The following is a 27,653-nucleotide window of genomic DNA, read 5'->3' as shown; positions in this document are numbered from 1 at the left end:
TAGAATGATGCTAATGAGCGTCCAGTTCAGTTTTCTTAAAGTTCTGGTGATGGAGAGGAAGCCTGCATCGAAAGAAAAAAGTAATCCAGAGACAAGTATCCAAGCTAATTTCAGAAGTGGCTGTGCAGATTTGGTTATGTCTCCTCCTCCTGGCAGTTTCCATGACTCTCTGTGTACTGGTCCCTGCCCTGTTTCCTTCAGCATCCCTCGTTTTGAAGCTGCCAAACTTTTGTTTGATCTTACAACCTTAATATTTCTTTTAATGTAGTATTGTGCAGGATTGTGTCTATAAATAAACCAGGGAGGCATTTTACAAGAGATTCTTGACCTTCTTGCAGAGTTCTTTTAAACTATAATCAGAAGCAGTGGGTCATTGGTGGGAGGGGGAAAGGCGGGTGTCGGGTGGAGCAGGATCTTTACTTGTTCCTGTATGTAATCTTTGATGCAAGCTGAGAACAAATCGTTTTTTTTCGTCTTTGCAGATATCAGCTACTGACCATGTCAGAGTTCCAGGATGCTCACCTTGCAGAGGTGAAACCTCTGGTGGAGAAGGAGGAGGTAAGTGTTTTCAAGATTTATAGAGCTTGTGTGTTTTATTTTAGAGTTGCTGTTGGAACTGCCCATTTGTTCTTAGATCAGTAAGAGGAACTGGAAATATAAAAATAATTTAAAAATAATACAAAACTCAGCCTTAATTGTTTGCTCTTTCTTGGTCCTTGGTTTTACTCTTCTCTAGTTCTAACATGGTGATGACTTTTTTTTCTTTTCTGAACAGTGACAGCTCTGAGTGTCTTTAGCTATTTTGCATAATGCCAAATTGGGCAATCTCCTGTACATCCATCTATACCTATATACTTCTCAGTGTAAAGATACAACTGTTGCTCCATCAGCTACTTTTTAAGGAGGCACAGAGAGAGCCTTTACTTTTCCTTTGGGCACATTCGAGTCTGGAGCTTTGACTGTGCTCCATCCTGCCCTCTGTCACTGCACTGGGCTCAGTTACAGCCAAACTGCTCCCAGCTCTGCAGCTGGCTGGGTGTGCACCAGCCACAGCCTTTCCTCTCGCATTGCAGTGTAGAAACATCCTAGCTTTTTTTTTTTTTATACTCTGTTGTACTTATTTTCTTTTTCTTTTGCACTATTTTCTTCGTAAAACTTCTCACAGCATCTGGGTTCCCTGGCTGGCTGACTCTTTGGTAGCAATACTTTGTGCTTTTGTATGTTCATGGCAAATAATTAACTGTAATATGTGAAGCAACTTCTCAGCTTTTTTTCTTTAATCAAAACTAAGATTTTTCTGTTTTTTCCAGTTATTGTAATTCTTGACAATGATGTATATAAATGTAGTGGTGTGGGTTTTTTTCTTATTTTCTTCATCAGAACTATTCACTGCTCTATCTGCTAATTTTTTAAAATTCTCTAGCTCTTTTGCATAAACACTTAAGAAAATCTTTCCCACTTGTGACTACAGTGAAATGGCTAGAGAAACTTTAAACATAGCTCCTTTGCTAAGGACATTGCGTGAAAGCAGAGCTTCTTTGGATACTATTGAATGCAGCACTCAAACTCTTCAGAGACTAAGATCCCTTTTTAATGCCAATCTTGTTCAATAGTTTCAAAGCAGAGAAGATACTAAGCAGAAGTTCTATGAGTACCAAAACGCCTTTGCTTCAAAGTTCAAAAATATCTTAAAATGCTGATTAACTTCCTGGATTTCTGTGGCATGTAGATTAAAAGTTGGAATCTTGAACCCTATTTGCTTTTAGTCACAATGTTACTTTAAGTTTTGTCTGCATGAGGAAACTAGCAGTCATCCTTAACACAAATTACTTGGTGGACATTCTTAACAGACATGAAGTTACTTAATGTATTTTGCGAAAGTGGAATAGATGTCCCTGGAAGACACTTGGCACATACCGAGGTTAACAGTGGAGCTGGTGTTGAGTAGGTGGTGCACTCTGGAGTTGCATCCTGGTTTCTTCTGCAGCTGAGCCTTCCTTCCTGAACAGTGATGAGCCTTATTTTGCATGTTGTTGATACAGTTTAACATATTATTTCTTTCAACTCTAGCCCCACTGGAATGACAGTGTGTGAACTGAGCTATGTTTAAAAGGTGATAAGACCAGCTGTATAGTAAGCTTAACCCCCAGCATATTGTCTAAAGCTAAGGCTGTGTAAAATGACTTTCCTAAGCTCATTCGGCTCTCTAACTATTTGATTGTATGTACAAGGCTGCCTAATTACCGAAAGATCATGACTCTAGAGTCCTATCATAATTATGAATTGGGCTACAGTGCTTTGAGGTCCACCATCTGAGACAATATTGCCTAAGACAACAGGTACATTGCTTCTGACCTTTTCCATCCTTAATTTACCTGGGCTTCTGGGACTGAGTGACCTCTTTGCCAGGATTCTAAGCTTTGTTTTTTATCTCTATTTTTTTTCAAGCTTTGGCTTCTCTGTTGTACTTTGCAGCATAGAAGATGTTAGTTCAGCTGCCCTGCTCTCTGTTTTCAGCCTGCTGGTAGAAATACAAATTTGACTTCTTCCTTGTCTTTTAATAAAGGGGAGGTCACTGTAAGACACTTCTTCCTTTGAAGTTCTAAGCCTCTTAGACTATTGGAAATGGGGAGGATGTCACCTAACTCCTGTTTTTAGTGGGAATCCTTGAGAGGTGTAGGAGTTTGTCAGTAGTAGCAGTGGCTGATGACAGGTTGGAATGGACTTCTTTGTCCAGCCAGCCTCCCAAGCGTAACAAGGCCTAATTCTGGCTAGGATAAAACCCTTCCCACCTTCCACATCCTGTGACCAGAATCCAGTAATGATTGATGATTTGCGAGTCCTGAGTGCATGCTTGAAGAATGGCTTTCCATTCTAGGCAGGACCAAAGTGGGCTGTTGGTCATCCCATCGATACAATAAGCAATGTAGAAAAGTCCAGTGTTTTTGAAAGTGCACCAGATCTTGTGTTTTGTTTTGCTGGTCTATAATCCAGTACTGTATTGCTTTTGTTTTGTTTGTAAGATTGGTGGGTAAAAGCTCTTGTGTAATTTTGACCTTTAGCAAGAGAGCTCCTGCTGGATGAAGGGATGGGACAGGGCTCTCTACTGCAGAATCGGTGTGTTAGAACACACGTGTTCCAGTGCAGATTTCTATAGCTGCAAACATTGCCTGCATTAATACTTTAAAATCTCTTTACAGGCTATCACTCGCCTTCTTCCAGACTTCGATGTTCAGGCAAGTAAAGCTTTTTTTTTTTTTGTTATTTTTTGGTAAAAGAGGAAACTGAGTTGACAGTTGAGAAAAGAGCAAACTGTGATGAGAAATGACTCTTTGCCAGAAATACTGTTACTGTGAGAGAGGGGTCTGAATGGGGCTCTGATGTAGTGGTGCGAAGGGGACTGCAGGAGGTCTTTGTTTAGTACATTTTATCCCAAAGAGGTGACTGAGTTGCAGGAGGCTGTATTCTTGTTAAGAGAACGAGATTCTGCAGCAGTGACAGTGCAAGCAAAATATTTCCCTCTGACATAGACACACACTTTCCCCAATTAATTTGTTTTCATTAGCCGTGTGCCATTTTCCTTGGAGGAAATGTTGCTCTTGTATCCTTTTATGCCATTGAAAGTTTCCAAATGATTCCTGAAACCTGTGGAGTGGTGGAAGGCACATAGAAATCAATTTTACCTATAACAAGAGTGACAGGAGTTTGCATATGTTTATGTACAGCTGGAAAGTAAGAGTTCATAAAGCACACCACTTGGACCAGTGGTGGCTTTCCAATTTCTATGTGTGGTGTACTTTTGAGAGGTGATATTGTAACTCTTGCAGCTCCTTTTTTGTATATTTTATCACTATTTGGGGTTCTTGGGCTTTGCTTGTTCTTAAGCTTGAGGTTAAGGAAATGCATGGCTGTCAGAGTCAGGCTGTGTTGAACTGAGGGGGAGACAAGGGAGCTTGAACCTGCCTTGAAAAAAAGTGAGCGGTGAAAAATCCAGCACAAACTCATCAGTCTTTTCCCTGGAAACCAAGGGAAGCAGTTAAACATTTTGACTGTCTTCCAGTGGTTCTCACTTGTATAGCAAAACTGTAATTTACAGTAATCCTGCATCTTCCTCCTTGTCCTTTCCAATGATGAAATCCACTGCCTGAAGTCTTGATAATTGTAAGTTAAAATTATCACGATGCAACTTCCTGCAGGACTGTGCACAGCATGGGGGAAGCTTTCTGTTTGTGTCCAGATTGGTCACTTGGTCTAAATAAATCTGAATCCCAGATTAAATCTGCTAACACGAATACTGCAGTATTTTGATTAAGAATCTAGAAGTGACCCATATTTTATTTCTATTCTTGGATAAATTTGCTTGGTTTGTAAACCATGTGTATATATAGCTTTATTTTTTTTTGGCTTGCGAGATCAAATTCTCTAAGCCTTTTTGTTTGTAGTTTTGGGGTTTTTTTTCTTTCCCTGTTTTGGATTAACTGTTGCTAATCCAGAGCAGTGGTTCTTGTCATCTAGCTCTGTTCTGCCAGCTCTGTATTTCTTTGTTAGAGTTTAATCTTTGGCTGTTCTAGTTCAGGAAGGAAAAATGTGGAAGAATGGTCTCAATCCATTATGTTAAGAACTGCTGCTACAGTGGAGACTGAGCTTTGGTTCTTAAAACCACAGACACCCTACCTATGTGTCTGAGTTTTTCTGTGGTTGATTTAACAGCTTCAAACCACGTCTTTTGTAAGAGAGACTTGATTGCTTTAGTTCATTAGAGATGTTCATGTGTGGCCCTGGAGGACCCACATCACTCAGGACTGACACAGGCTCCTGTGTGCTCTTAATAAGCAACCTGTCTACTGAGACATACCTGGAAGGATGGATGTGGTCAGACAAGGAGGTGGCACTTAGTGCCGTGGTCTGGCCATTGTGGTGGTGTTCGGTCAGAGGCTGGACTTGAGGATCTCGAAGGTCTTTGCCAGCCTCAACAATTCTGTGATTCTGTGATCAGTGCTTAGGATGGAGCTTCTTATTTAGCGACTGTGTATCGCTGTGGATGTTCATCATAGCACTTTCAGCTTGCTCTGTCCTTTCGGGGACAAGTTACGCAGTGTTCAGTTAATAACTTGTTTCTGCCGCTAGTGAAAAGTAGTGACTGCCTATGAGGTGGTTTGGTTCAAAGAATAAGTTTCACCTAGCTATTCAGGTTTGGAAAGAAATAGAGCTTTTTTTCACTGCTATTTTGAACAGACTTGAGTTAAATGTACTTTTCCATTTTTGAAGTAACTGTGTAGTGCAGTATCGTCTTTCTGAAAGCACATATTGCAAGACATGTATGTATTTTTTCTCTGGAGGAAGAGTTTTCATGAAGTTACCAGGGGATGACCAGGAGCAGAACTGACAGCTCTGAACCACCTCTAGTCAGCACTATATATCTGTCTGTATGCCTGTCTGTGGCACCCAGATGAAAATTTAAGTGAAAGTCCCCTGACTCCCAAGAAGGCGAGTGTTCTTGACTAAATCTGTTTTAGCACAATTAATGATGAATGGGTGTAGGGCAGAGTGCCCTGTGCTGCTTTCTGTTGCCTTAATGCCAAACACATTGTAATTGTATTTTTCCAGTTTGTACTCACCTATTCCCTAGCTTGGTAGCATTGGAGCTGATGGAGGTCTGGCTCCTTGTCCCTGCGTGTAATCTCTCAGCTTTGAGTTTCAGAAGGGAACGGTCCCCAGCAGACTTGCTTTCTCAGTAAACAAGCAAAACTTTGCGAGCCGTGCAGCAGCTGTAGGTGGCAGAGATGAGTTTGTCCGTTGCAATTCGTGGCTCATGGCCATCTGTACCCACCAGCACGCAAGAGTGATTTCTACTTTCCCTCCTGTGAGAGGAGAAGCAAAGAGCCAGTTTGCAACAGGAGACAAATGGGCTGGTCCTTGTGGTGCGATGAGGTGGGTTTCCCACGGGCATCCATGGAGGCAGTTTGGTGTGTTGCAGCGTGTTACACGGATTTCCTCATCCTTTTTGATCGCTAAAAGGGATGGGGGTGGCTGTGGGTTTATACTTTTGCAGAGCAGTGTGACCCAGTGCTAATTGGACTAGGAAGAATCCCTGGGCAGTGCTATTGCAATAATCTGCTTTAGTTCTTGCACCAAAGGTTTTGTTACTGACTTCTACTTTACACTTAAGTAAATCATGACTTCAGACCTATAATGTACCCAACTCACAGCTTGATTCCTTGAAAAAAAAAATATTAACAAGCTAGGAAAGATGAGCATTTGAGTTTTAGTAAAACATAATGTGAATTGAAATAATTATTTCAGAGTAGAAGCTAAGGGGAAAAAATACTAAATAATTTCAGGGCAAAGGGGATTTGAAAACCAGCTTTGCAATACCACATTAAAAGCTCAAATGTTTTTAATCTGAAAGATATTGAAAAAAGTGAAAAATAACATGTGCAGGTATTAGTATGTTAAATTACTTAAGAAAGATGAACTTGAAATACACTTAATCCTCAATTATCATCTCATGCTTTTATTTTAATTTATAGTATTATGTCTGCTATGTACACCTCCCTTCTCTTGCCTCAGCACTAAGGGAAAAGCTTCAGAGCTTTTAAAGAGGATTTACATCTCTTTTAAATTGCCAGGAGACAGTGTATTTGAAAGCTTTAATCTTGATGGAATGCTGTATTTTAGTGAAAATATAAAGTATGACATTTTTAGCAAAATGTGCAATGTACGTATGTGGTTTTCTTCTTCAGATGTCTAAAGCATTTTGGCTACATATCCAGTACTTCAGAAAGCAACTTGATCCATAATCCACATCTTCCTTAGCCAGGGTAAAGAGGGGCGGGGATAAATGAGCTCTCCTACATTACTGACTGACAAATTGGCTCCCCCTTCTAACTTCAAGACAAAACATCAGAAAGTCGCTTGACCCAAAAAATAAAATCTACTTTGGAGTGGATCAGCTCCTTCAAACTAAGATAGCCTCTCTTAAATTGCATGTATCGAAAGTATTTTTGTGTGTGTTTTTTAGGGCACTAAGATAAGGCTGCACCTCTGTTAAAGTGAGAGATGTGAACAGATGGTGTGTCTGTCTTTATCCTTCTATCGGATTAGTGTACCTTGGATTTTTTTTTCCAAGATAGTGTTTTAATACAAATCGGTTGGTGAAGAGCCTCTTACTATAATGTCAATGTTGATTGGGATGTGCTGCCATCTGTTTTTAGTACTCTGCGTTTTGAAAACATCCATCCCTACATCACGTAGACAAATCTCTTGATCTTTAATAGGATCTATAGGGATGTGAAGTTGTTGATTTGCTGTCACAGAAGAAACTGCTTTGAAATGATTGTTTTTCAGGAGAACCTTTTGGAATTTGCCATTAAGAATTTGCACTAATGGAAAACGGCACAACCCTCTTGAGTTAGGGAAGTCTTACTGTGAAGATAATGAGGAATTAAACCAATTGTTAAACTGACTGTGATTTATGCCAGTAATTATGAGTATGGTTGCATGTCGTCTCTGAACTATTTTTAGTTGACACTGAGTTTGAACTAGACTCAGGCTTCCACTTCCATAAGAATTACCTGTGGAGGTCAAGGGGATGTTGCAGGTTCAAGGTTCTGGCTTTATCTGTTAGGAACATTTTTAATTTTTCTTTCATGCACAAGGGAGGAAGATCCCAAACCTTGAAAAGTGATACTTCTGAAGAAAATGCATTCTATATTTTAAGTGATGTTACTGGAAGAATCTAGTAATAAAAATGTGATGATATGAAATGCTTCTTAGTCTCTGAGGAGGAAATAATTTCTGTATTCTGCACTGAGCAGGTGATGTGTTACACAATGTTGCTTACTCTTGTTATTGGTGTTAATGTTGCCAAGCTATTGATATTTATGCTTTTATTGAAATTATCAAAGTACAGAAGGAAGGTAGAATGTGGAAAATATTAATTGCTGTTATTATTAATTGGTATTATCAGTTGCTATACCTTGTTAATGCAAATCTCTTCTGGAGTATTGTATAATGAATATACCTACAATACTCTATTTTGTGTCAAAAATGATATTTACAGTGACAGTAGTATGGCTGATGTAGGAATAATTCATACCAAATGTTACTTAGCTACTTTAGGAAATACTAGTTCTCAGGCACTTTAAAGTCTTCATTTTTGTTGTGCGAAATGATTCTGTTTTATGCTGATTTTTAAAATTTTTTTGTGTTCTTACCAGAAACTTTAACTCTGGCTTTTAGGAAAGAACTCACTTCTGGTTTGATTTAGAGTAAGTTTGGGGCATTCTAGCCTTTGAGTCATAAAAATCTGAAAGGAAGTTAAACTTAGCAAAACATGATGGAAACAGCAATAGAAAAGACTGTACTAATTTCCAGGTTGGAAATATGACACTTTGTACATTATGTGGCAAAAACTTAGTACAATTTTTTATGTCTGAGCTCTGTTAAGTATGTACTTCTGGTCAAACCTGAGTCAAATCCTATTTAAGAATGACATCCTCATGAATTAGTCTGTTTTGTTTTTTTTCTAGCTGGGCATTATGGGAGTCATAAGCCTATGCAGGGTACAGCTTGTCTATGTAACCCAGTTTCCTCCTTGGATAGAGTAGAAACCAGCTACAGTCTTCTGTCTGACTTGCTGGATTTATCACCCTGTTTTGCCTAAAGATGGTGTTGGATATGGAAGATACAGCTTACCTGCTAAATAATGCAGTGAGTATGCAGAGGAATGAATCTCTAAGGAGACATGAAAGCTGCAAATTAGTGTTTCAGTGGAGGATAGCTGAGATAGCAACAATGCTCTACTCGCCCGGTGTACAAGGGGGTGGTGGATCTTGATTCATTGCTGTGACTGTAACTTAAAACAGATGTAAAGGTGTAAGTTCAAGGAAAATAGGTGAAATATGGAATGGTATTGCCTAGCATTCTTTTTTTTCAACAAAATGTGTGGTGTATTCCATGAATCAAATCAAGGAGCTGAGATTTAGATCAAGTTACCGCATCAGATCTCTGAAGAACTGCTGGATTTTACTCTGTAAAGGTTTTTGAAGAGGCTATGTGGTCCTGATTTCTACAGCATGATATTTAATAGATTTGAATTTAACTTGGATTTTGCCTCTGGTTGTTACTGCATCGAGCAAGTCAAGCAAGCCCTGCAACAGCAGGCGTTATGCTGTACTGAATGACATGAATATCTGTGTGCTGGACAGTAAATAAAGTATTCTGGTGAAATGCTAATACTGGCTACTAACTATGTAGTAGTTGACTGTTATGTAAGTGCAATGGTATTGTAAGTAAGTGTCATAAGTAACTGTTGTTTTCTGATCCTGTTTATACATGTTGGCAAAATAATAAACTGTTTGTAGTCATCTGAATTTCAAGTGCAAAAGAAAAAACTGTACCATATGTAGTGGAGGTTAGTGCAACTCAGGTCACACCTAGTTTATGTAGACACCCAAGAAATAAAAGATAGTACTGGGGGACTTTGTTTTGATAATGGTGTCCTTAGCTTGAAGGTCATAAAATAGTACAAACTCCTGTTATGTCAAATAGTGGAAGTATACTACTTAATATTGTTTCTCTGATAATAACTGCAACTGTGTTGTGGATGTGGTGCTCTATAGCCAGCTTTAGACAGTTGGAGTTTATGCTCAGGTCTACACATAGCAAGTCATAAAGCTAACATGCGCATCTGTCGTGTTTATTGGGGAAGGCTGTTATAAACACAGAGCTTCACAGCGTGGTAAATCTTTACAGTGAATACAGGCTACTTAATACTACTTTCTTTGGGGAATGGTGGTTATTTGCTGAGTTAAAGCCTTTTTCCTAGGTTAAAAAAAAAAGAGGTATTTTCTTTTGGCAACTTGCACTTTTGCAAATGCCGCCAGTCATAGTTGTAAGCTGTTATTTAAGACATCATTGCACAGACCTGCTTTTTCTGTTATTATTTTCTTTTAATGCCTTTTAATGAGGTTAAAAACTATTTAACTATTCACTCAGCATCTGATTAGAGCTAGCAGCTCAAGTACTGCTGTAGTTTTCTGTGGACTGGAATAGGTGCCAGCCAAATCACGGGAAACTCACTGTGGGGGAGAACAGAGTGTGTTAGTGGGGGAATTGCGGAGACCCCTGGGGCTATGGGAAGACCCTGAGGTAGGGCAGGACCCCTGCTCGTGGTCTGTCAGAGGTCTGTTGCACTGGGCATTCAGTGGAGCTCTTGAATGAGCCACTAACAGACCCTTCCTCTTTATTGCCAGGAGCAAGATGTGGAGACTGTCCATGGCTCGGTCCATGTCACCATGTGTGGGACTCCCAGAGGGAACCGACCAGCCATCCTCACCTACCATGACATTGGACTGAATCGTAAGTAGACTTTTTACTTAATAGCACAGGTATGGCCTGGTTCCTTAGTGCCACTGCCGTAATAAAACGTGTGGAAGCGGCAGTGATGGTTCGGAAACCTTTCCCGGGTCCTCGCTTGTTTATGTGCATGGTGACCTGTTAGATGGTACTCAGTTCCTCTCTTTAACAAGTTTAATTCTCAGATTTTTTTCTTGCAAAGTGAGTAATTTGAGTGTTTCACAAAAGATCTCGGATTGCTCAGAATGACCCTGTATAAATGCTGTAAAAACGTCTGTAGGGGGTGGCTGAGGGTCAGTTGCCAGCGGGTTGGAAAACAGCGTTGCTGGTGTTTTGTCGTAGGTTCCTGTTTGATAACCACTCTTAGGCTGCCCTGGGTTTATATGAATTACATATCAGATCAGGATGACAAAATGAATGCTGGCATTGTGTCCTTAGACAGTATTAAGAAAATAAGATAAAAGGCACTCAATTTTTTTATTATCTGTCATATCCAAGAATAAAATGACCTAATACCAGATCTGCTCTAATTTGTTCTTTTCACCAATACTGTTTGCTTCACATAATTTACTATTTCTTAATCAGTTACAATATTTACTTTTAAAAACATCTGCACATCTCTAAAGTCTGGCTATTGCTAGGTGGATGGATATAACTTATAAGAAAAAAATATTTTCTTGCCTATTTTTTGTAGAACTGCATTTATTTTGGATTTTCATTGAATCAGGGCAGAGCTTAATCTAATATTCTCTGAATAAGACTTTTTCCATTCTAGAGGTACAAAGGTTATCTTTACGGTGAATAAACTTTCCTTCCCTTTAAAAGGGGGAAACTTGCACATTCTCCTAAAGCTGCTTATAGCTGATTTTATCATCTGCAGTGATTTTTGCTTGTGTCTTGTAGTGTGAGGACATTCAGAAGCATACACATAACATTGAACTGTTTTCTAGGCATCTTAAAGATATGCTATAAAAATCATGTTTTGTGCTCCAGGAGGAAAATATACTAACCCTTTCCCCAGATTAATATTGTTTAAATATCGGAATTAAAATTACCTCAAAGTTGGGATCCTACAGCATTGAGTATATCAGAAGGATGCTTTTGTCTTGAGCTGCCTGCAGCAGCTGATCATGTAATATTTATACTTCGAAATTTGGCCAAAAGCACAAATCATGATCTCAGCCTTGGATACTTTTTCCTCATCTGTTTTGACACAATTCAAAGAAAAAGGACTGGACAAGTAAATGGCTAACTTAATCTAGCCAAAACCTAAGATGAATACTCCTGGCTGTGTTTGATTAGCATTTTAACTTTGCATTAAGTATAACTTTTTGAGATTTTTGGTGTACCAAGCAAATACTTCTGGCAGGTACTAAATCACATATATAAACCTTAGCTGGCCATGTTCAGGTTTTTTCCTTCAAGGAATTAAAGCAGGTTGGCACAGGTTGCTTTGTAGAAGCCCGTTACCAGTTGTTCTTCCCTAGAAATAAGGGGCTGCTGCGTTTCCCAGGCTGTAGCATAGCTCACCTGATTGAATTTTCATTAACTTGCAGGACCATTTATTAAATGGCTTTATTATAGCTGCACACTTACTATTTGGCCTCAGCATAATTATCCCATATTTTCTTTTCCTCCTCAAGATAAAACCTGCTTCAATCCTCTCTTCAACTTTGAGGACATGCAGGAAATCACCCAGCACTTTGCAGTCTGCCATGTGGATGCCCCTGGTCAGCAGGATGGAGCACCGTCCTTCCAAGCTGGGTGAGTTGTCAGGGGAACAGCCCATGCTTTCAGAGTTATCCTCTTTCTCAAAAAAGTGTCATGACCTGAGCTTTAATTAAAAGGTACTTGCAGCAAACGCAGGAGTTGACTTTTGAACTTAAATCCTGACAGTCTGTTTCTAAGGTACCAGAGCTCTGAGAGCTCTGCTGTGTTGTACCAGTTTGCAGTAGACTTTGAGGCTGTAGTTTTGTATTTTGCCTGATACCTAGACTGCTTGTAAACAAGTTCCTTGACTGACATCAACATCTGTCAATTTAAGGTTGAGTTACGTGTTTTGGAGTGACATATCCTGAATAAAAATATAAAACTAAATTTTTACAATAAATGAGATAGGAAAGACATTATATAGTTGCTAATGCCTAAATCCATGTTGTTAGTGAAGTGGCAGCATGGTAAATGTTAAGTAGACTTGATCACCTATCTGAAAAATCCTAATTGTTGGACAGTAACAAAGTGATGTACCCCCACAAAGTGCATACCCCTGACTGTCTTATCCTATGATGCTGTAACTCCTGGAAACTTCGTGTGCCGTGAGCACTGCCTTTGCCAAAATGCTCGTCCCACTTAACTCAAATGAGACAGGTTTGCCTTAAGGTGCCCCTTCGATAGGAATCAGCTTGGTTGAGGAAGGGAGCAGCCAACATGCTGAGGGGAGCGTATGAGGCAAGGAACAGTTGTTCTGTAAGAGCTATGTATTAAGGAGCTTATATATGCCCTTATTGCATGAGCCAGTCTATTTCCCTTCTTAATTTTTAAGCTGGTCTGATGCTGAGGAGGTCACGATGGGCCAGGTTCTTGGCTAGTGTTAACTGCAATGGCCCAGTTGTCTACCAGAGCAGCATGCAAAGCTATTTCAGTCACAGCCCACCCCCCCTTTCCATTTGTTTGAATCACAAGCTTTTAAGAGTCTTAACCCTCAGGTCCTGAACAAGCATTAACACTTCTGAGCTGTTAGCTGCATAGGGCAGCCATCATGGTCCAGGCTAGCAAAGACCACTGCTTAATAAAGGCATGATGACAGCACGAGAAGCTGTGTTATCTCTTAACCATCTAGCTGGGAGACCAGCATGTTAAGTTAAAATTCGTAGCTGTTATGGTGACACTAGCTTTTGTCATGACAAGGGTTGGCTTCCTGACAAGAAAATATAAGAAAATAAATCAAAATAGTTCTGCACTGTTTTTAGTTTTGATTTTTGCAGTGTTTTTTGTTTGGTTTGTTTTGAATTTTCTTTTTTTATTTGGTTTTACTTTAGTGACTAAAGAATTAAGTGTAGCCCTCATGGGAAGCAGAGATTTGGATATATTCTAAGCAGATGTTCTCCATCTACTTTGGGTGGATTTTTTTCATGTGCTACTCAGCTGAGATTTTATTTAGAATTTACTTCGCTCTGTTTTTTCTGCTCTGCAGAACGCCAGGAACATTAACTGTCAACTGTTTTTACTGAACTTCCTTAGCTGCTCTGTAGCCCTTCCTACGGCTTCATTTTCTCCATGAATACTAACAGAAAAGCTATCCTCATTTTATAGCTGTGGAAACTTGTGTGCTCCTGAAAACATGCATGCAAATTATTTGCTGGAGATCTAGATCTTGTTGCTGTTGTGGTCCTGCAACACAGGAAAATGTGTTTTGTGGTGGACCAGAAGTACAAATGTGGTGAATCTGGCTGAAAACTCACCTCTTAGGTTCAGAACTTAAAACTTAGAAAAAGTGTTAACTTTTCTTGGAAGTGATTCGTTGTGGTCTGTTTTGCTATCAGCCAGATCAGACGTCTACCATCCTGTAACTCATATAAAATACTGGATAGGCTTGTATTTCTGTTAAATTACTTGTGCTTGCTTTTAATTTAAATTCAGGTTATGCTGTCAATGATCTCATAATGAGCACATTTGATATTGAATCTACAGTGACCGCTGTGTCTCTAAATATCCCAGCCTACTCTACTGCAAGTATTAACTCCACAAACATGTATTTGTTGTAGATATGTGTATCCCTCCATGGATCAGCTGGCTGAAATGCTTCCTGGAATCCTGAAACAGTTTGGGTGAGTGCAGAGTTGTTTGCCTACTTTCTTCATTCCTGTATCTACATGGCACACCAAAAGAGCAGAGCAGATATTTGACTGTGGTGCCCCTGAAGCTTTGATCTGGCTACCTGGCATTTTGTTTGCTAGAATTATGGTTGCAGTTAGCTTTTAACTCCTCTATTAGGGTTTATTTTTTGGCCTTTTTTGAAATGTCTGTTTACTTTTGAACAGGAAGGAGCTTTGAGTGAAATCCCTTGTGCGTAATTTAGGAGCTTCCTCCAGTATTTTCTACGTGTCACCCTTGCAGGGGCAGGGCACAGACAATCTGTTCTTTGCACTGTGACAAGCCACGTTTTCCTGTGTGGTTAGCAGAAGAAAAAAATGTGGTCCCATCTGAAGACACTTAACTGTTTTGTTTCTGTAGTTTGAGTGTCTCGGGCAGTCATTCCAACCTCCTTGAGCCTCTTTGGCTACCAAGTGCAGGTGCCACGTTGCTGATGTTGAAAGTCCTGGTGGCAGTGGTCCTATGGTGTCTACCTGCAACAAGTTCAGATGTGTGTCCTCCCTTAGTGCTTGGCTTTAGCAGGAGCTGTAGCTGGGAAAGGTCCCTTCTCTGCTGAGCTGGTGCTCCTGGTGCAGGTAGACACCTCTGAGAGCTTTTCAGACCAAGCAGAGAAACCCTGGCAGCAACCTTGGAGAAGGCTGGACTGCTGACAGGAATTTTATTCTTAGACCAGCACCCTAATTTAGACATTGTTTGGGTGTTGTAACCAGTTATGCTGCCTTGGACCAGTTCACCTCACTGCCTTCTTAAAAGATGTGTTTTGAAACACCTAATGTAAGGCACAGGTTGACAATTCTGCTCTTGCACCAAAAAAAAAAAGCTAACCTAGTTTCAGTACCTTGAAAATCAATTAAATTGCATTGTACTTACAAAACCTTAATTTAATATGGCTAATGAGAATGAAAACTATCCTCGGGTATTTTCCGAAAAGCATTGTATAACCTGTTTTTCTGAGTGGTTTTGTCTAGTCTTCCCTTCCATGTATTTTCTAAGACCTTGAAGGCAATGCTTTAAAACCAATTTCAATTAATGCAAATATTTGATTTGTCTCTGCCCTGTTTGGTAATGTAGTTTAAACTTCATCACTCCAATGGCTGGACAGCATGAGAGGTTTTTCTGCCAGCCCTCTATTAGAGAGGAATCAGTATCCCAGTTGGCTCTTTGTACTGGGGAGAGCAGGGGGAGCCTGGGGAGGGGGAAGCTTTGTATTTGAGCAGATTTCAAGACTGTATCTTTTAAGTTTCTCTGGCAGAGACTGCTCGTTTCCTTTCAGGATCAGGACAAATGCTACGGTTGCTCAGTATATTTACTTAAAGATAAGGGAGAGTTGCTGCTGCCCTGCAATGTGTGAGGACCAGTGTCCTGCAAATCTGCTGAAAGGAAACCAGCTGCTATGTTGAGATCTTGACTGGGACCAGTAGCATTGCTGAAGGCCCCCAGTTTGCCCGAGCTGCAGCCCACCCTTCTGTAGCTGCACACTGGCATGTGAAAGAGGAAGGCTGCTGGTGTGGGTTTATTTTCAGCGCCCTCTTACTCATTTGTCTCTTCCGTTTAATTGCTGCGCAGGCTGAAGACCATTATAGGAATGGGAACTGGAGCCGGTGCCTACATCTTAACCAGATTTGCTGTAAGTTTTGTGGAGTTTCCCTAAAGCCTTGGACCTGATTCCCTGAGGCGTTTTCACCCCTGTAGCGTGTGCAGAGAATTCCTGCTCTGCCCGTCTAAGTAAGCAGTTTCAGCTTGTAAGTGCAATACTACAATCTGCAGGATAGCTAATCCAGAAGACCTAGTTTTTTCCATTTTAAGGCCTGGGCTCTACCCAGTTGATTTGCAGAAGGTTTTTTTAATGGGAGTTCTCTATTTAAACTGAGGGTGGAGAAGAAGATAAATCTTAATGTTCTCCAGCTGCTCACTTAAACTGCTTTAATAATTTTTTTTTTCCATACATACGCTTGTTTTGTGCAAGATAAAACCAGACCTACTGCCTTTCTCCCCATCTGATAACTTGCTAATTTAAATTTTGTGCTGACTGTCGAGTTGCAAAGGATATGTGCTGAATCTTAAATGTTTTTTCTTGCAGTTAAACCATCCAGAGATGGTGGAGGGATTAGTTCTCATTAATGTAAACCCTTGTGCTGAAGGTTGGATGGACTGGGCAGCAACTAAGGTAAACATTTTTAAGTTAGAAGAATAAATCATACTGTGAGCCTGTCAAGCATGAGGAGCTGGACTAGCTTGTGTGTCAGGGCATGGCTGCAGGTGTAAAATATCCTTGGCTTATTCCGTTGGGGTTTATTCTTCCATTTACAAAGGTACCTACTGCAGGACTAGTCATAGAATTGCTTTGAGGAAACCGATACCTGTGGTATAGTGGAGCTACCACGTATGGACAATTCTTAAGAGCTAGTAACTGCTGGTTCAAACCTAGTTTAACCTGGACATGGGGTAGTTTTGGAAACAACTTTCAAGTAAACTTCAAACGTAGTGTAACATTCAGTTCTTTCTTGTCTGTGGCTTTGTTTACCAGAATAGTCCAAAATGCAAACTAGAGCACAGAAGAATGTTCAGAACATCTTCCAGGTTTCAGTCACTTAGCTGAGTCTTAGATGCCAAAGAAGACTCAGAAAAGGACATTAGCTACAGTAACTATGGAGAGATTGTCCACACAAGATTAAGTGAAAGAAGCTCCTGTTGATTGTCTTCTTTTTGTAGTTGTAAGAAAGATTGCAATGTGGGAAAACAGTTGCTGACAAGTGGTTTCAAAAATTTTTCTGGAAGTATCATATATAAATGAGTGTAAAAATTACATGTAACTCAGATTTAAATGTGTTGAAATATTTTTCAGTGTGATCCTGGTGGAAGGCACTTTGTGTTGTTCAGGGTCACGTATAAGTGAATGATCGTTGTTATGAACCAAGAAGTAAAAAAAATTGTGTGTATTTTAACCAGACTTAGTCACGTTGTAAGTGTCTAGGGTGATACTAAATGTAATGACAGCCTTATAATAATAGGAGAAACTTTCCAGAGTTGTACTGTGATCTTCTTTCAATGCTTATTAATTACTCACTTGTCTGAAAATAATTTTGCATACCAGTTTGTTTTGGTGAGTTTCATCTGGAAGTATCTTAATGTGGAGAATTTAAAGATGTAGCAGCTGACCTATTTTAATTATGTCACCCACTGTCTCACTGTCATTAAATTCTTTATCTATGCCTCTGCCTTCCACCTCTCAAGTATTGTTGACCTTAGGAGCACAGTGGGTGCCCTGTATCCTGTCCTTCCAAAGAAAGAGCACACATTGTGGGACATGAGCTTTAGGTATCAGCTCCAATGTGTTGTCATTGTGGGTTGCTAGGGAGGAGACAGGGCTGTGAGGTTAAATGCCACCCATCTGGCTGGTTTGCTTGGTGTTCCAGCTATACCTGTGCCATATAGTAGCGTGTGCCCTATATAACTGCATTAGTAAAGACAATGACTCGACCAACCTCTGATGGTGTTTTAGTTGGATTGAAGGGGGAAAAAGAAAATCAATCCAGGATATTGTAACTATAAGGACAGCAGAGAAGCATCCATTGGTCTACTTATGGGCAATCGAAAGGTTTCAGTTGTTGAAGGATTGTTTGAATGTCAGATGCTTAGATAATCTTCCTGTTTAGATTTCAGGTTGGACAAATGCTTTACCAGACATGGTCATTTCACATCTTTTTGGGAAGGTAAGGATGTTCAAGAGATTCTTCTCATGTGTTCAGTCATCTGTATTTGCTTCTTGGGGCTAAGAGGAGGAGAGAAGTTTTCTCTTAACATGGTTACAAAGGTAAACTGTGAGATAGGATTCACACTTGTGTTCCCAGTGTTTTGGAGGTGGCATCCTGCCGAGAGGCTTGCTGTGTCCCAAGTGTGTCTCAGTCATGACAGCTTTAGTAGGGGCAGCTCCCTGTTCCACACCAGCCAGCACCTAAATATGATAAAGCATTGTATGTGCTCATGTTCTGAGAATAACCCCACAGATTATATTTTTTTTATACTTTAATATAATTGTAACTCTTGAAAAGGTGGTTATTAGTACTAACAGTGCTTGTCAGTGCAAGCCTGCTTTAATGGGAAGTGCTGTGCTGTTTTCTGAGGCTATTTTGCTGTACTTGAAACTGTTAGTAAATGCAATGGAAAACTCCATTCCAGCAGCACAAGAGACTAATCTATAAAGACTTTAGAACCAAACTGTTTGAAAATGTGAGTGGCTGGTGTCCTTGAAGCTTAGTTATTTACTATTGTGAAATAGAGTTCCACATTACACGTTTGTAAGCTTTCAACATCTGCTTCACCTTAGAAACATTTATTGAGCTTCTTATCCTGAATCTTTTTTGTTTAAAACCTCACACTTGTCTGAGTGTAACCATCTGCACCACCACTACATGTTTTGCAATCATAAGATTTTGATGATACAAAGTACTGATGTTCTAGAGCAAGAAATGTGGTGCTGCAATCAGAGACTAGTATTTAATTCTGGGTGACACCACTGGGTGCTAGAAGTTTCCCTTCCCTGAAAGTGCACTCCTGTTGTGTAGATATGAGTCTGACATGACTGCTGTGCCGTGTCTTCAGATCCTTTCAGAAAATAGCCCTATTTGAACCATTCTGTCTCCACTATAGGAAGAAATTCACAGCAACCATGACCTGATCCACACTTACCGCCAGCATATTATTAATGATATGAACCAAACCAACCTTCATCTCTTTGTCAACTCTTACAACAGGTAAACATATTTATCTGATTTCTAACTGGAAACTGTTTTTAGAGGCTATACAGCTCTTGGAGCCAGCGTTACTTGTGTGGTGGAGTTACTTGTCATCCCCCAGTATCAAGTTCTTCTTGACAGTGCCTTTAGCGATCTCAGGTGGTTTGCTTAATGGGAGAATGACCTTTTGCTTTTGTGAGGAGAAGGATGGTACACCAGGACTGAAATAAGATATTGATACATCAGTCTAACAGTGGTTCTCCATCATTTGTGGAGACTATCAGATTAAATTAACATATGTGAGTGTCTGCTTTCTCTAAACTAGAAGAATATGGAAGTATCTGTAAAATTTCAATGTGTTAAGGGCCTTTGTTCTCTCCTTTTCTATTTGTTAGTCGGCGAGATCTAGAGATTGAGCGTCCTGTTCCTGGAATAAATGTTGTCACCCTTCAGTAAGTACATTATTTCCTAGCAGTTCACCCATACATGATGTGAGCTAAGAGGTATGATCAGTGGGTGCATTGCATATGCATTGCAGAGCTGTAGCTGAATGTACTTAAGTGCTAGAAAAGGATTATGCAGAAGGAGATAAGAGGTTAATGCAAGTCAGTGACCACCATTAGAAAGACTTTGCCTCTTCAAACTTGAGTCGTATTGGCTGAAATGGAAAGCTAAGTACTTCTTGTCACTGTGTATCTGTGAACTCGGGCTTACAAAGTAATTACTTGAAAAGTAAATGTACTTAGCTTCACCTGGAAATTAGTTGCAGTTAACAGAAACTATAGCTCTGAATCTGCTTAAGCCATGCCTGCGCAACCGAGTGAACATAAACAAAACCAATTACAAAGGAAGAAGAACAAAACCAGAAAAAAAACCTTCAAGATAGAGCAGGTGTGAGAATTATTATCTGGCAGATCTGCTGATAGCTTTTAGTTTATGCTGTAATTTGTACAATGTAACAGTTGTCAAGTCCTTCCCTGCTCATCTAATGGTGTTTATACACAGACTGAGACTGCTCCTCTTCCAGTATGGTTGAAATTGGATGATAGGTCCAAAAAGCTGGAGCTCAGGGGCTTGGAGGTATAGGAGTGAGACATTGATGCTGATGCCTACATTCAATATCTTGTAAAACAAGGGACAAAAGCACTGAGAAGGGCTGATTGCTCTGAAGTGGAGAAGTGGTCAGGAAAGGTATTGGAGCATGTCAGTAGATGTGCAGCTTTGCAGCAAATTTGATGTGTTTAAAGTGTCTGGAATACAAACAGAGTAACGTTCACACACTTAGCTGTCTCATCATTCCAGAGACAAAATGCAGCTTAGACGAAGACTGTGCCAGATCAGAGATAACACCTCTTCTATGTGTTTCCTTCTAGATGCCCTGTCCTCCTGGTGGTTGGCGACAGCTCCCCGGCGGTGGATGCTGTGGTGGGTATATGGACATGTCTCGGGCAGGAGAGCCAGGGAGCCTTGCTGGTTGTCTGTCCAGCCCTGCTGACTCTCCTCTTCCAGACCGCGGGAGAGCTGCCATTAATTCCTTGCTGTCTGTCCCCTCTGTCTGTGTGCCATTCTTTAATAGCTGCCGCGTTAGGAACAATTGCCACAGCAGTTCCAGTGAACCGCAAATATTTTCCTTTAGAGAGGAATCTGCTGCTGGTATTTTAACTTGCTCTGTGATGTTGGAGCTGTGCCCTGGGTCACTGTGGAAGCAAAGAGCTTCTTTTTGACCAATATAACTTGCCCCAGATGACTGGATGACTTCAAATGTTGTGCCTTAATGGGCATGCCCAGTCTGCTGGCCTGGGGCCATATGGCTGCTCACCACTTGGGACTCTACCAGATTACCCCACATCACAAGATAAACAACACTTGTTGCCAATGGAGTCCCAGAAACACACACACAAAATAAATATCTTCCATTCCCAGATGATGGATTTGTTTGTACATGGAAAAAAATACGGTCAGACATGTGAACTCACCTACTCGGGTTTAAAGATGTATATATGTATACATAGAGTCTTTATACAAAAGCCTGAGATACTCAGTTTAGTCTGTATGAAGACACAAAACAAGTGATTTAATCTGTTTTCATCCAGCAGTTCACAGTTAAACTCCTGTGTATAGTGCCTTACACTGCTGTTCTTTAATACAGGTTGAATGCAACTCAAAGCTTGACCCAACAAGGACCACACTTCTGAAGGTAATAACAAAAGCTGTTGGTTTTTTTTGTTGTTGTTCTTTTGAAATCAAACATTCCTCTCATTTATAAAATCAGCTGTATTAACTAAAAAAACAAAGTGATGTGCTGCAGTACAGATAACAGTGCAAATCCAGTTCTGATGTGGAAAGGCACTTCCTTCAGGGTAAGAATGTGTTAGTGGGATAAATGAGACTAGTGGCTTCTTGTCAAGATTAACAACAGGGAATTTCTCAGCTCCTTCATTTTAAAACACTAGGAGTGAGACTTGAAATGCTCAGTATTTCACACACCCATAATGAATTTGAGTAGAGCTGGCAAAGCTGATCTCGAGGTATTTAAAAGTTTGAAAAAAGCCATCATGAGAGTGGAACTACAAATCAACTCGTCCTGTTCCTGTGCTTGCCGATCCCTCAACAGCAGTGCTGGATGAATGGACAGCTGATATACCAACCACAGTTTTGCCTTGTATGAGAGCATGGTCCAGGACATTTTACTGTTGGAAGTGACTCTTTTGTTTTCCAAAAGTTGATAAAATGCACTTCCAAACAGCAAAATACCGTACAGAGGCTTTGGCTGACACTTGGCATTCAGAGTGTGGGTGCAATCTTCAGCTTGTTACCGATCAAGTAAAATGGAATGTGTGTAGTAGCATGCAAATGGCAAAACAAGTTTGGTCTTGATTTTGCTTGGGGCTTTCACTGCATTTCTCTTTATTCAACTGGTCAGTAAAAATTACAATACACAATGATTTATTTTGGTTTTTACACTGCTGACCTACCATGTTGGCATGGCAGACGGGCCCAAAAAAATCTGTCACTATCTCAGATCCTCCATCAGTGGCCAACCTTTGCTCAGTCCAGGGATACAGCTGATGCCAGATCCTGCTATACAGGCCTGTTTTGCTGTTAACTAATCCTAGATAGAATTTGGGGTTTCCTGTAATTGACAACTCGACTGTTTTCAGCTTGTGGTGTTCCTTGGAACAGGACTGTTTTTGTTGGGTTGACTTTGAGGGGTGGAGTGGCAGGAAAAATGAAATGCTCCAAAAATATTGCATGTACTCAAGATAGCTTTTTCTAATTTGGCTTTCCCTGCTTCCCTTGGCAAGTCAGGCTGACGCTTGCCATCCACAATCTCAGCAAATCACTTTTCCCTCTCACCTCTGAGGTTTCAGTGTTTCTTCTCTCTCCCCTGTTTGTCATTCAGGTCAATACAGTGTCACATTACTGTAATTCAGAGCTGAACTTCTAACCAGGACTGGTGGGTTGGTTTCTAAGAAACTGGTAATCACTGCCTAGAAAAAAACATTTATTTGTAGTTCCAGCTGGTACTTTACCTGAAGGTTAAGACACTGAGGTTTACTGAGGTGCAGTCATAGCTTTTATAGATGTTTGACTGCTTACTTTTGATGTGTTCAGCTACACATATTTTACTCACACAATAAAAGGAAATGTTTCTCTGCCAGATAACTAAAAAGGTCATTTTAATATATCCTGAGCAGAAATATGTTCCTCTGGCATTGCTCTAACTGGCTGTTTTCATCCCCATTTCAGATGGCTGACTGTGGTGGGCTCCCTCAAGTTTCCCAGGTAGGATTTGGCTGACAGAAAACCTACTAATCCTGTTCTGCTGTGTGTCAGACTGCAACAAATGGGTGTTTTCCTGTAGGGTACTTGCTGTTCCCAAATGTCAGCCAAAAGGATGGTTGTGATTTCATGAATAATGATGTCAGTCGGTCATCTGAGCTTTCTTTTTTCTTTAAAGGCCAATGAAGCACAAAATTAGGTTTGGGAGGGGATATTATTTCCACTAATTAAGCCTTAAACAACTAAAAGTCTGAATTGGGAATGCAGAGTATTATTTTATGCCTATCTACTAAGATAACACAGATTAAGCCTTGAAGACTAGTGTTTTAAAAACTTACTATTATTTGAACTATTTATAGTATAGATCAGGAAAGTGGGAGGCAGGAAATAACAAGCTATGTTCTTGCATATTCTTACTTGGCTTGACTGAGAATGAACTGGAGTTTCTGAAATATGTTTAGACATAAATTCCAGTCTGGGAAAGTCAAAATTTACCTATACTCTGGTGTTGCAGCACTAAAAGAGCTGACTTGTAAATCAGCTTTAGGATGTGATCTAACATCTAAACAGATTTCTAGGTAATATAATGTGGTGGTTGCAAATTTAAGGAAAGAACTGGATTTGTAATTATCAGCAGATGAGAAATACCTGTACAGGCAGTGTGTGCTTTGCCTGAGGGAGGGGAGGAAAAAGCTTTTTTTTAAAGCCACATTGTATGCGCATTGCTTCTGTTACACAGAGTGCGTTTTTGGCACCTGTTTAAATTGAATATAGGCGAGATTGACATGTGCAATAATTGAGATTGTGAGTCTTATTTGGCTGCTGTGTCAGCAGCAGAGAAAAATAGTGACTGCCTCCTTGCAAGAATGTGTCATAGGCAGTTGTGCTTCCATATTCCTACTGAAAACTTTGCCCCCCCCCCGTAAACACAGCTGACAAGCTGAATTTGTTCTCTGGTGATTAGGAATTGCTCAGTTACTGACTGTGTATGAACTGCCTTGTATGTTTTGTGAGACTGGCTGTTTTACTTTGGCTCACCTGCCTTAGTAACTTCATGAGCAGAATTTGAGCCAGACTTACACCACTTTTAGTCACTTCTCTGGAAAACTCATGTTTCTAGTCAAATAATGGGGAAGGGGAGGACACTAGGGAAAGGGGATGGTGGATTTCTGTCACGTAAATGAAGTTTTCAGACCTTCAGTCGAGCCCAGAGAATATTTGAGATGTCCATGTTAAGACAGGGCATCTGTGGCATTTGAACATTGTAATGTAACTGCCTTGCTGCTATAACTTGCATATAATAATATTATCTTTCTTTTTCAGCCTGCTAAGCTTGCAGAAGCTTTCAAATACTTTGTTCAAGGAATGGGATACAGTAAGTATTGGTTTTATGGAATAGTGCACCTGGCTACTGAAATTTGTTGGGCATCCAGGCACCAGAGAGGCTTCTGATCCCAAATGTGTGATCTTTTCCCTGTTTGATATGCATTTGCAAGGGGAAAAAAACCCACCACAACCTTTTTTTGTTGTTGTTGTTTTCAGATCAAATTAAGTTACTAAGTACTAAAGAGCTTTGTAGACAGCTTATACCCACAAACACCTGTTTTACTTTATCTTGAAACTTTCAAGGTGGGTGTTTTTAATAGTAATTTCCCATTGTTGCATCACAGGATATGATTCAGGTACTGCACACAACATTCCCGCTCGGTCCCCATGTGTTGCCAGGTCTAGTCGAGATGTGGCATCCCTTGCCATAACAGGGAGGTTGGACTAGATGATCTCTAAGGTCCCTTCCAGCCTAGGCCATTCTATGATTCTATATCAGAAGGTATCTATGATTTAAAACCTCGCTACTTCAGAGACATCTTTGATTTGTGGCTGTTTGTCCTTTGTGTCTCTGCTTCTGACACAGCTGCTGCTGTGTAGATGCATTGCCAGCCTGAACTGCCAGCAAAGGTTAAACATCACAAAGTAATGGGAGGTCTGATGAGACTCTTTTAGTTTTCTTCTGGCTTGTTGCAGCCGCAGCAACGTGCCATAAAGCTCTGTCTTGGTTCCCTCGGTCCTGGCCACCAACTTTGCCTTAGTACTTTAAGGTCCATAACTGGATGCCTGGAGCAGTGGTACTTCTAACATCAACTACCATAAAAAGTATATATTCAACCTGGAAGGCTTCTCCAAGGCTGGTTAAGGCAGGAGAGGAAGGCTAGAGCTTCCTTCCAAGCCATGAAGCAAGGCATTAATGAAAGACTCTCCTTCCAGTCCCCTCTGCTAGCATGACCAGGCTGATGAGGTCCCGCACAGCTTCTGGCTCCAGTGTAACCTCTTTGGAAGGACAGAGGAGCCGGTCTCACACCGGAGAAGGCACGAGGAGCCGATCTCACACTGGAGAGGGAACAAGGAGCCGATCCCACACTGGGGACGGTGCCAGGAACCGCTCGCACACAGACACACGCATCGAGCTGACACCGAACTCGGCGAGCAACGCTGAACAATCAAGCCCCAAGTCCATGGAAGTGTCCTGTTAGGTGGCTATGGGAGGTTTAAACTGGTCACGGTGTGCAAAAGTAATGGATGCCCCCTGTATCACAAAAAAATAACTGATATTAATCTCAAGCTATTCTGTAGAATGAACTCTGTTCACCAGGGTCTGACAGGGACCAAAGAAAAGAAGCATCTCATTTGCTCTATAGTTATTCTTGTAACTCAGACAGTTGCTGCTATTGTGTCCTCCTTCAGTGGATGCCAAATTCTAAAGGATACTTGCCAAAAGCTGATATGGTTGTAAACACTTCTGAGTCAAACCAGACTTGCTTAATATGCTCCTTTAAAATCAAAGCAGTTACATGCCCCTTTATCTCTTATTCTCTTGAAATAAACTGGCACAACTTGAGCTGAGTTTCAAAGAGGGGGAGAAAAAAAAATCACTATTATGGATGGCTTTTAAAAAAAGGAAATGAAACAAATGTGTTATGGCCTCATGTTGAAGCTGGAGTTGAATTCATTGTATATAGCTCGACTTCAAATGATAGAGAAGTTAATGTATCGTGCATTTATAGGCCTTCTAATTCATTAGTATTCAAGCCTGTTTTCCTATGTACAATAATATATTACTAAAATAGACAATTTTAATGTGACTTTGAGACGAACTAAATCTTTAAGCTTTTTTTATTTCACTTTTTTGAGATTTAGTTCCAGTCTTTCCTTCCCCCCCTCCTAGACCCTAAAACCCGCTTAGCCAGCTGAGGACAGGATTTAAATTTAAAGAGCAAAGTAGCATTTCTTGTTTGGGATCTTGGGCCAAAGCATTTACCATACTGCAGAGGTTGGTGTAGTTGTAACAAGTAGGGTAGCCATACATGCCAGCAAAGCAGAAACAGCTTGATTTTTCCTTCAGGCAGCTTCTTATCTTTGCAGCTCAAGGTTTTGTGTCCAGCACAATTGGGATAAATTCGGAATTCTGTAAGCAAAGCAAGATCCAGCTGTTCTTTGTCAGGAGAGATGAATAACTGTAGGATGGCATGTAATTAGATACTGTACATTCAACTGCCACTAATTACTAGATTTGAAACTCTGATGAGATCGCACTGGTGCTGAGAAGTGTATTCCACAAAGCGGTGGAGCAGCAGCACTGTATCTGTCAAATATAGTGTTTAATGACTGCATAAATACAATGACCTGCTGGTTCTGCGTCTTTATATACCCTCTGGGTACCTTGGGTTACATTCTTTGATGCTAGTGGATTGATACCTTTCTGCCAGTCAGATTTTCACAGTTGAGTGTTCTTAAGTTTGTCCTTCCATAGGTAGTGGGACAGGATTTCCTGAGCTCTGGTGCATACCCGCTGCATTGCAGTCCTCACACAAACAAGAACTCAAATGCTGAGCAGTTAAATAGCAAATGTTAATACCTTGAGATTGCACGTTCAGAAGAACACAATCTAGGTTACTTTATATTGACTAACTGCAGCTCTTGTGTAGAATATCCATAATGGTTTGTGGGAAGAACAGACAATTTCCAGAAAGAATAAAGCTATTGTGTAAAGTCTATCAAGAAAAGTTTCTTAATGAAGTATTTGTATTTATTTCAAAACAAATAAATTTGTAACTTTGCAATGTCTGGTGTTGTAATATTTTACCGGGAGTATAATAGTCTTTCTTGGTCAGAGTATTTTCTTGTCACCCCTTTGTATCAATTAAATATTTTTTGGTTTTTTCCTTTTGCTCATATCTCAGCCCTTCCCTTCTTTTCTGCTTGAGCTCTTTTTTTTTTTTTTTCCCTCTCTCCAGCCTACTGTTTATACTAAGAAAACACAGCACACTTCAGTATTAAGTGTTAGTGGCTATCCAAAGTACTAAAGGATAGGCCATTCTATGATAATTGTGCTCTAACAAATATAATGAGACTTGATATGGAGTACTTTTTATTTGCTCCTTGAAGTTAATTCTTAGTCTCTCTAGATAGAGCACTGCTAACACATAGATCTTGGGGTGTGTACTCAGACTTCCTTGCTGGAGCTGGTGTTCTGCTCATGGCATCCTTTCTGTGCCCAGTCTGATCTGTAAATCTGCTGATGTGTGTCATGTTCCTCACCAGTCTCTGGAAGTATTTGGTCCTTTTGACTAAAATTGCAGGTGCCACTTTCGAGTATCTAATCTTTGAGTATCTAAAAGCTGTTCTTTTTGGATCTCTTGCAAAAAATCTGACTCCAGGAAAGTAGAGGAAAGATTAACCCTTAACAAATAAAGGACTCTATTCCTCTAGTTTTATATTCTTTTATAAAAGTGCAGGAAAGAAACACTGTTTTATTACTGTCCCTAAAGCAGAAATAGTTTTCCTTTTTCACTGTAAGCTTCTATTTGCTTGTGTTTGGACCTCAGTGAGGATGTCGTGCTTTTACCT

General features: G+C 40.3%; 1 protein-coding gene across 2 annotated transcripts; it reads left to right on the top strand.

The window, feature by feature from the left end:
- Nucleotides 1-484: 484 nt before the first annotated feature.
- Nucleotides 485-25,968, top strand: NDRG1 (N-myc downstream regulated 1). 2 transcript variants are annotated; one of them, XM_009864458.1, is made up of 15 exons: nucleotides 485-558; nucleotides 3,201-3,236; nucleotides 10,257-10,362; nucleotides 12,003-12,123; nucleotides 14,124-14,186; nucleotides 15,799-15,859; nucleotides 16,313-16,399; nucleotides 17,889-17,945; nucleotides 18,883-18,986; nucleotides 19,364-19,420; nucleotides 20,342-20,393; nucleotides 21,118-21,165; nucleotides 22,719-22,754; nucleotides 24,075-24,126; nucleotides 25,014-25,968. In XM_009864458.1, the coding sequence occupies exons 1-15, from the start codon at nucleotides 499-501 to the stop codon at nucleotides 25,277-25,279; spliced, it is 1,206 nt and encodes a 401-aa protein (XP_009862760.1). In that variant the 5' UTR covers nucleotides 485-498; the 3' UTR covers nucleotides 25,280-25,968. The 2 variants fall into 2 exon arrangements, with proteins under 2 accessions (XP_009862760.1, XP_009862761.1); XM_009864459.1 differs by lacking the exon at nucleotides 3,201-3,236 and having other exon boundaries at nucleotides 499-558; nucleotides 10,260-10,362.
- The last annotated feature ends 1,685 nt before the right edge of the window (nucleotides 25,969-27,653 follow it).

This window comes from Apaloderma vittatum, unplaced genomic scaffold (genome assembly GCF_000703405.1).
Source record: "Apaloderma vittatum isolate BGI_N311 unplaced genomic scaffold, ASM70340v1 scaffold9282, whole genome shotgun sequence".
In the NCBI taxonomy this organism is placed as follows: Eukaryota; Metazoa; Chordata; class Aves; order Trogoniformes; family Trogonidae; genus Apaloderma; species Apaloderma vittatum.
This window is presented reverse-complemented; position numbering and strand designations above follow the sequence as displayed.

What these genes read in the sequence shown, in the direction of transcription:
- NDRG1 (XM_009864458.1), top strand. Translation starts at nt 499, where the DNA reads ATGTCAGAGTTCCAGGATGCTCACCTTGCAGAGGTGAAACCTCTGGTG. An exon ending in TTTCACATCTTTTTGGGAAG is followed by an intron (nt 17,946 to 18,882) that starts GTAAGGATGTTC and finishes TCTCCACTATAG; the next exon opens with GAAGAAATTCACAGCAACCA. An exon ending in GGCTCCCTCAAGTTTCCCAG is followed by an intron (nt 22,755 to 24,074) that starts GTAGGATTTGGC and finishes TTTCTTTTTCAG; the next exon opens with CCTGCTAAGCTTGCAGAAGC.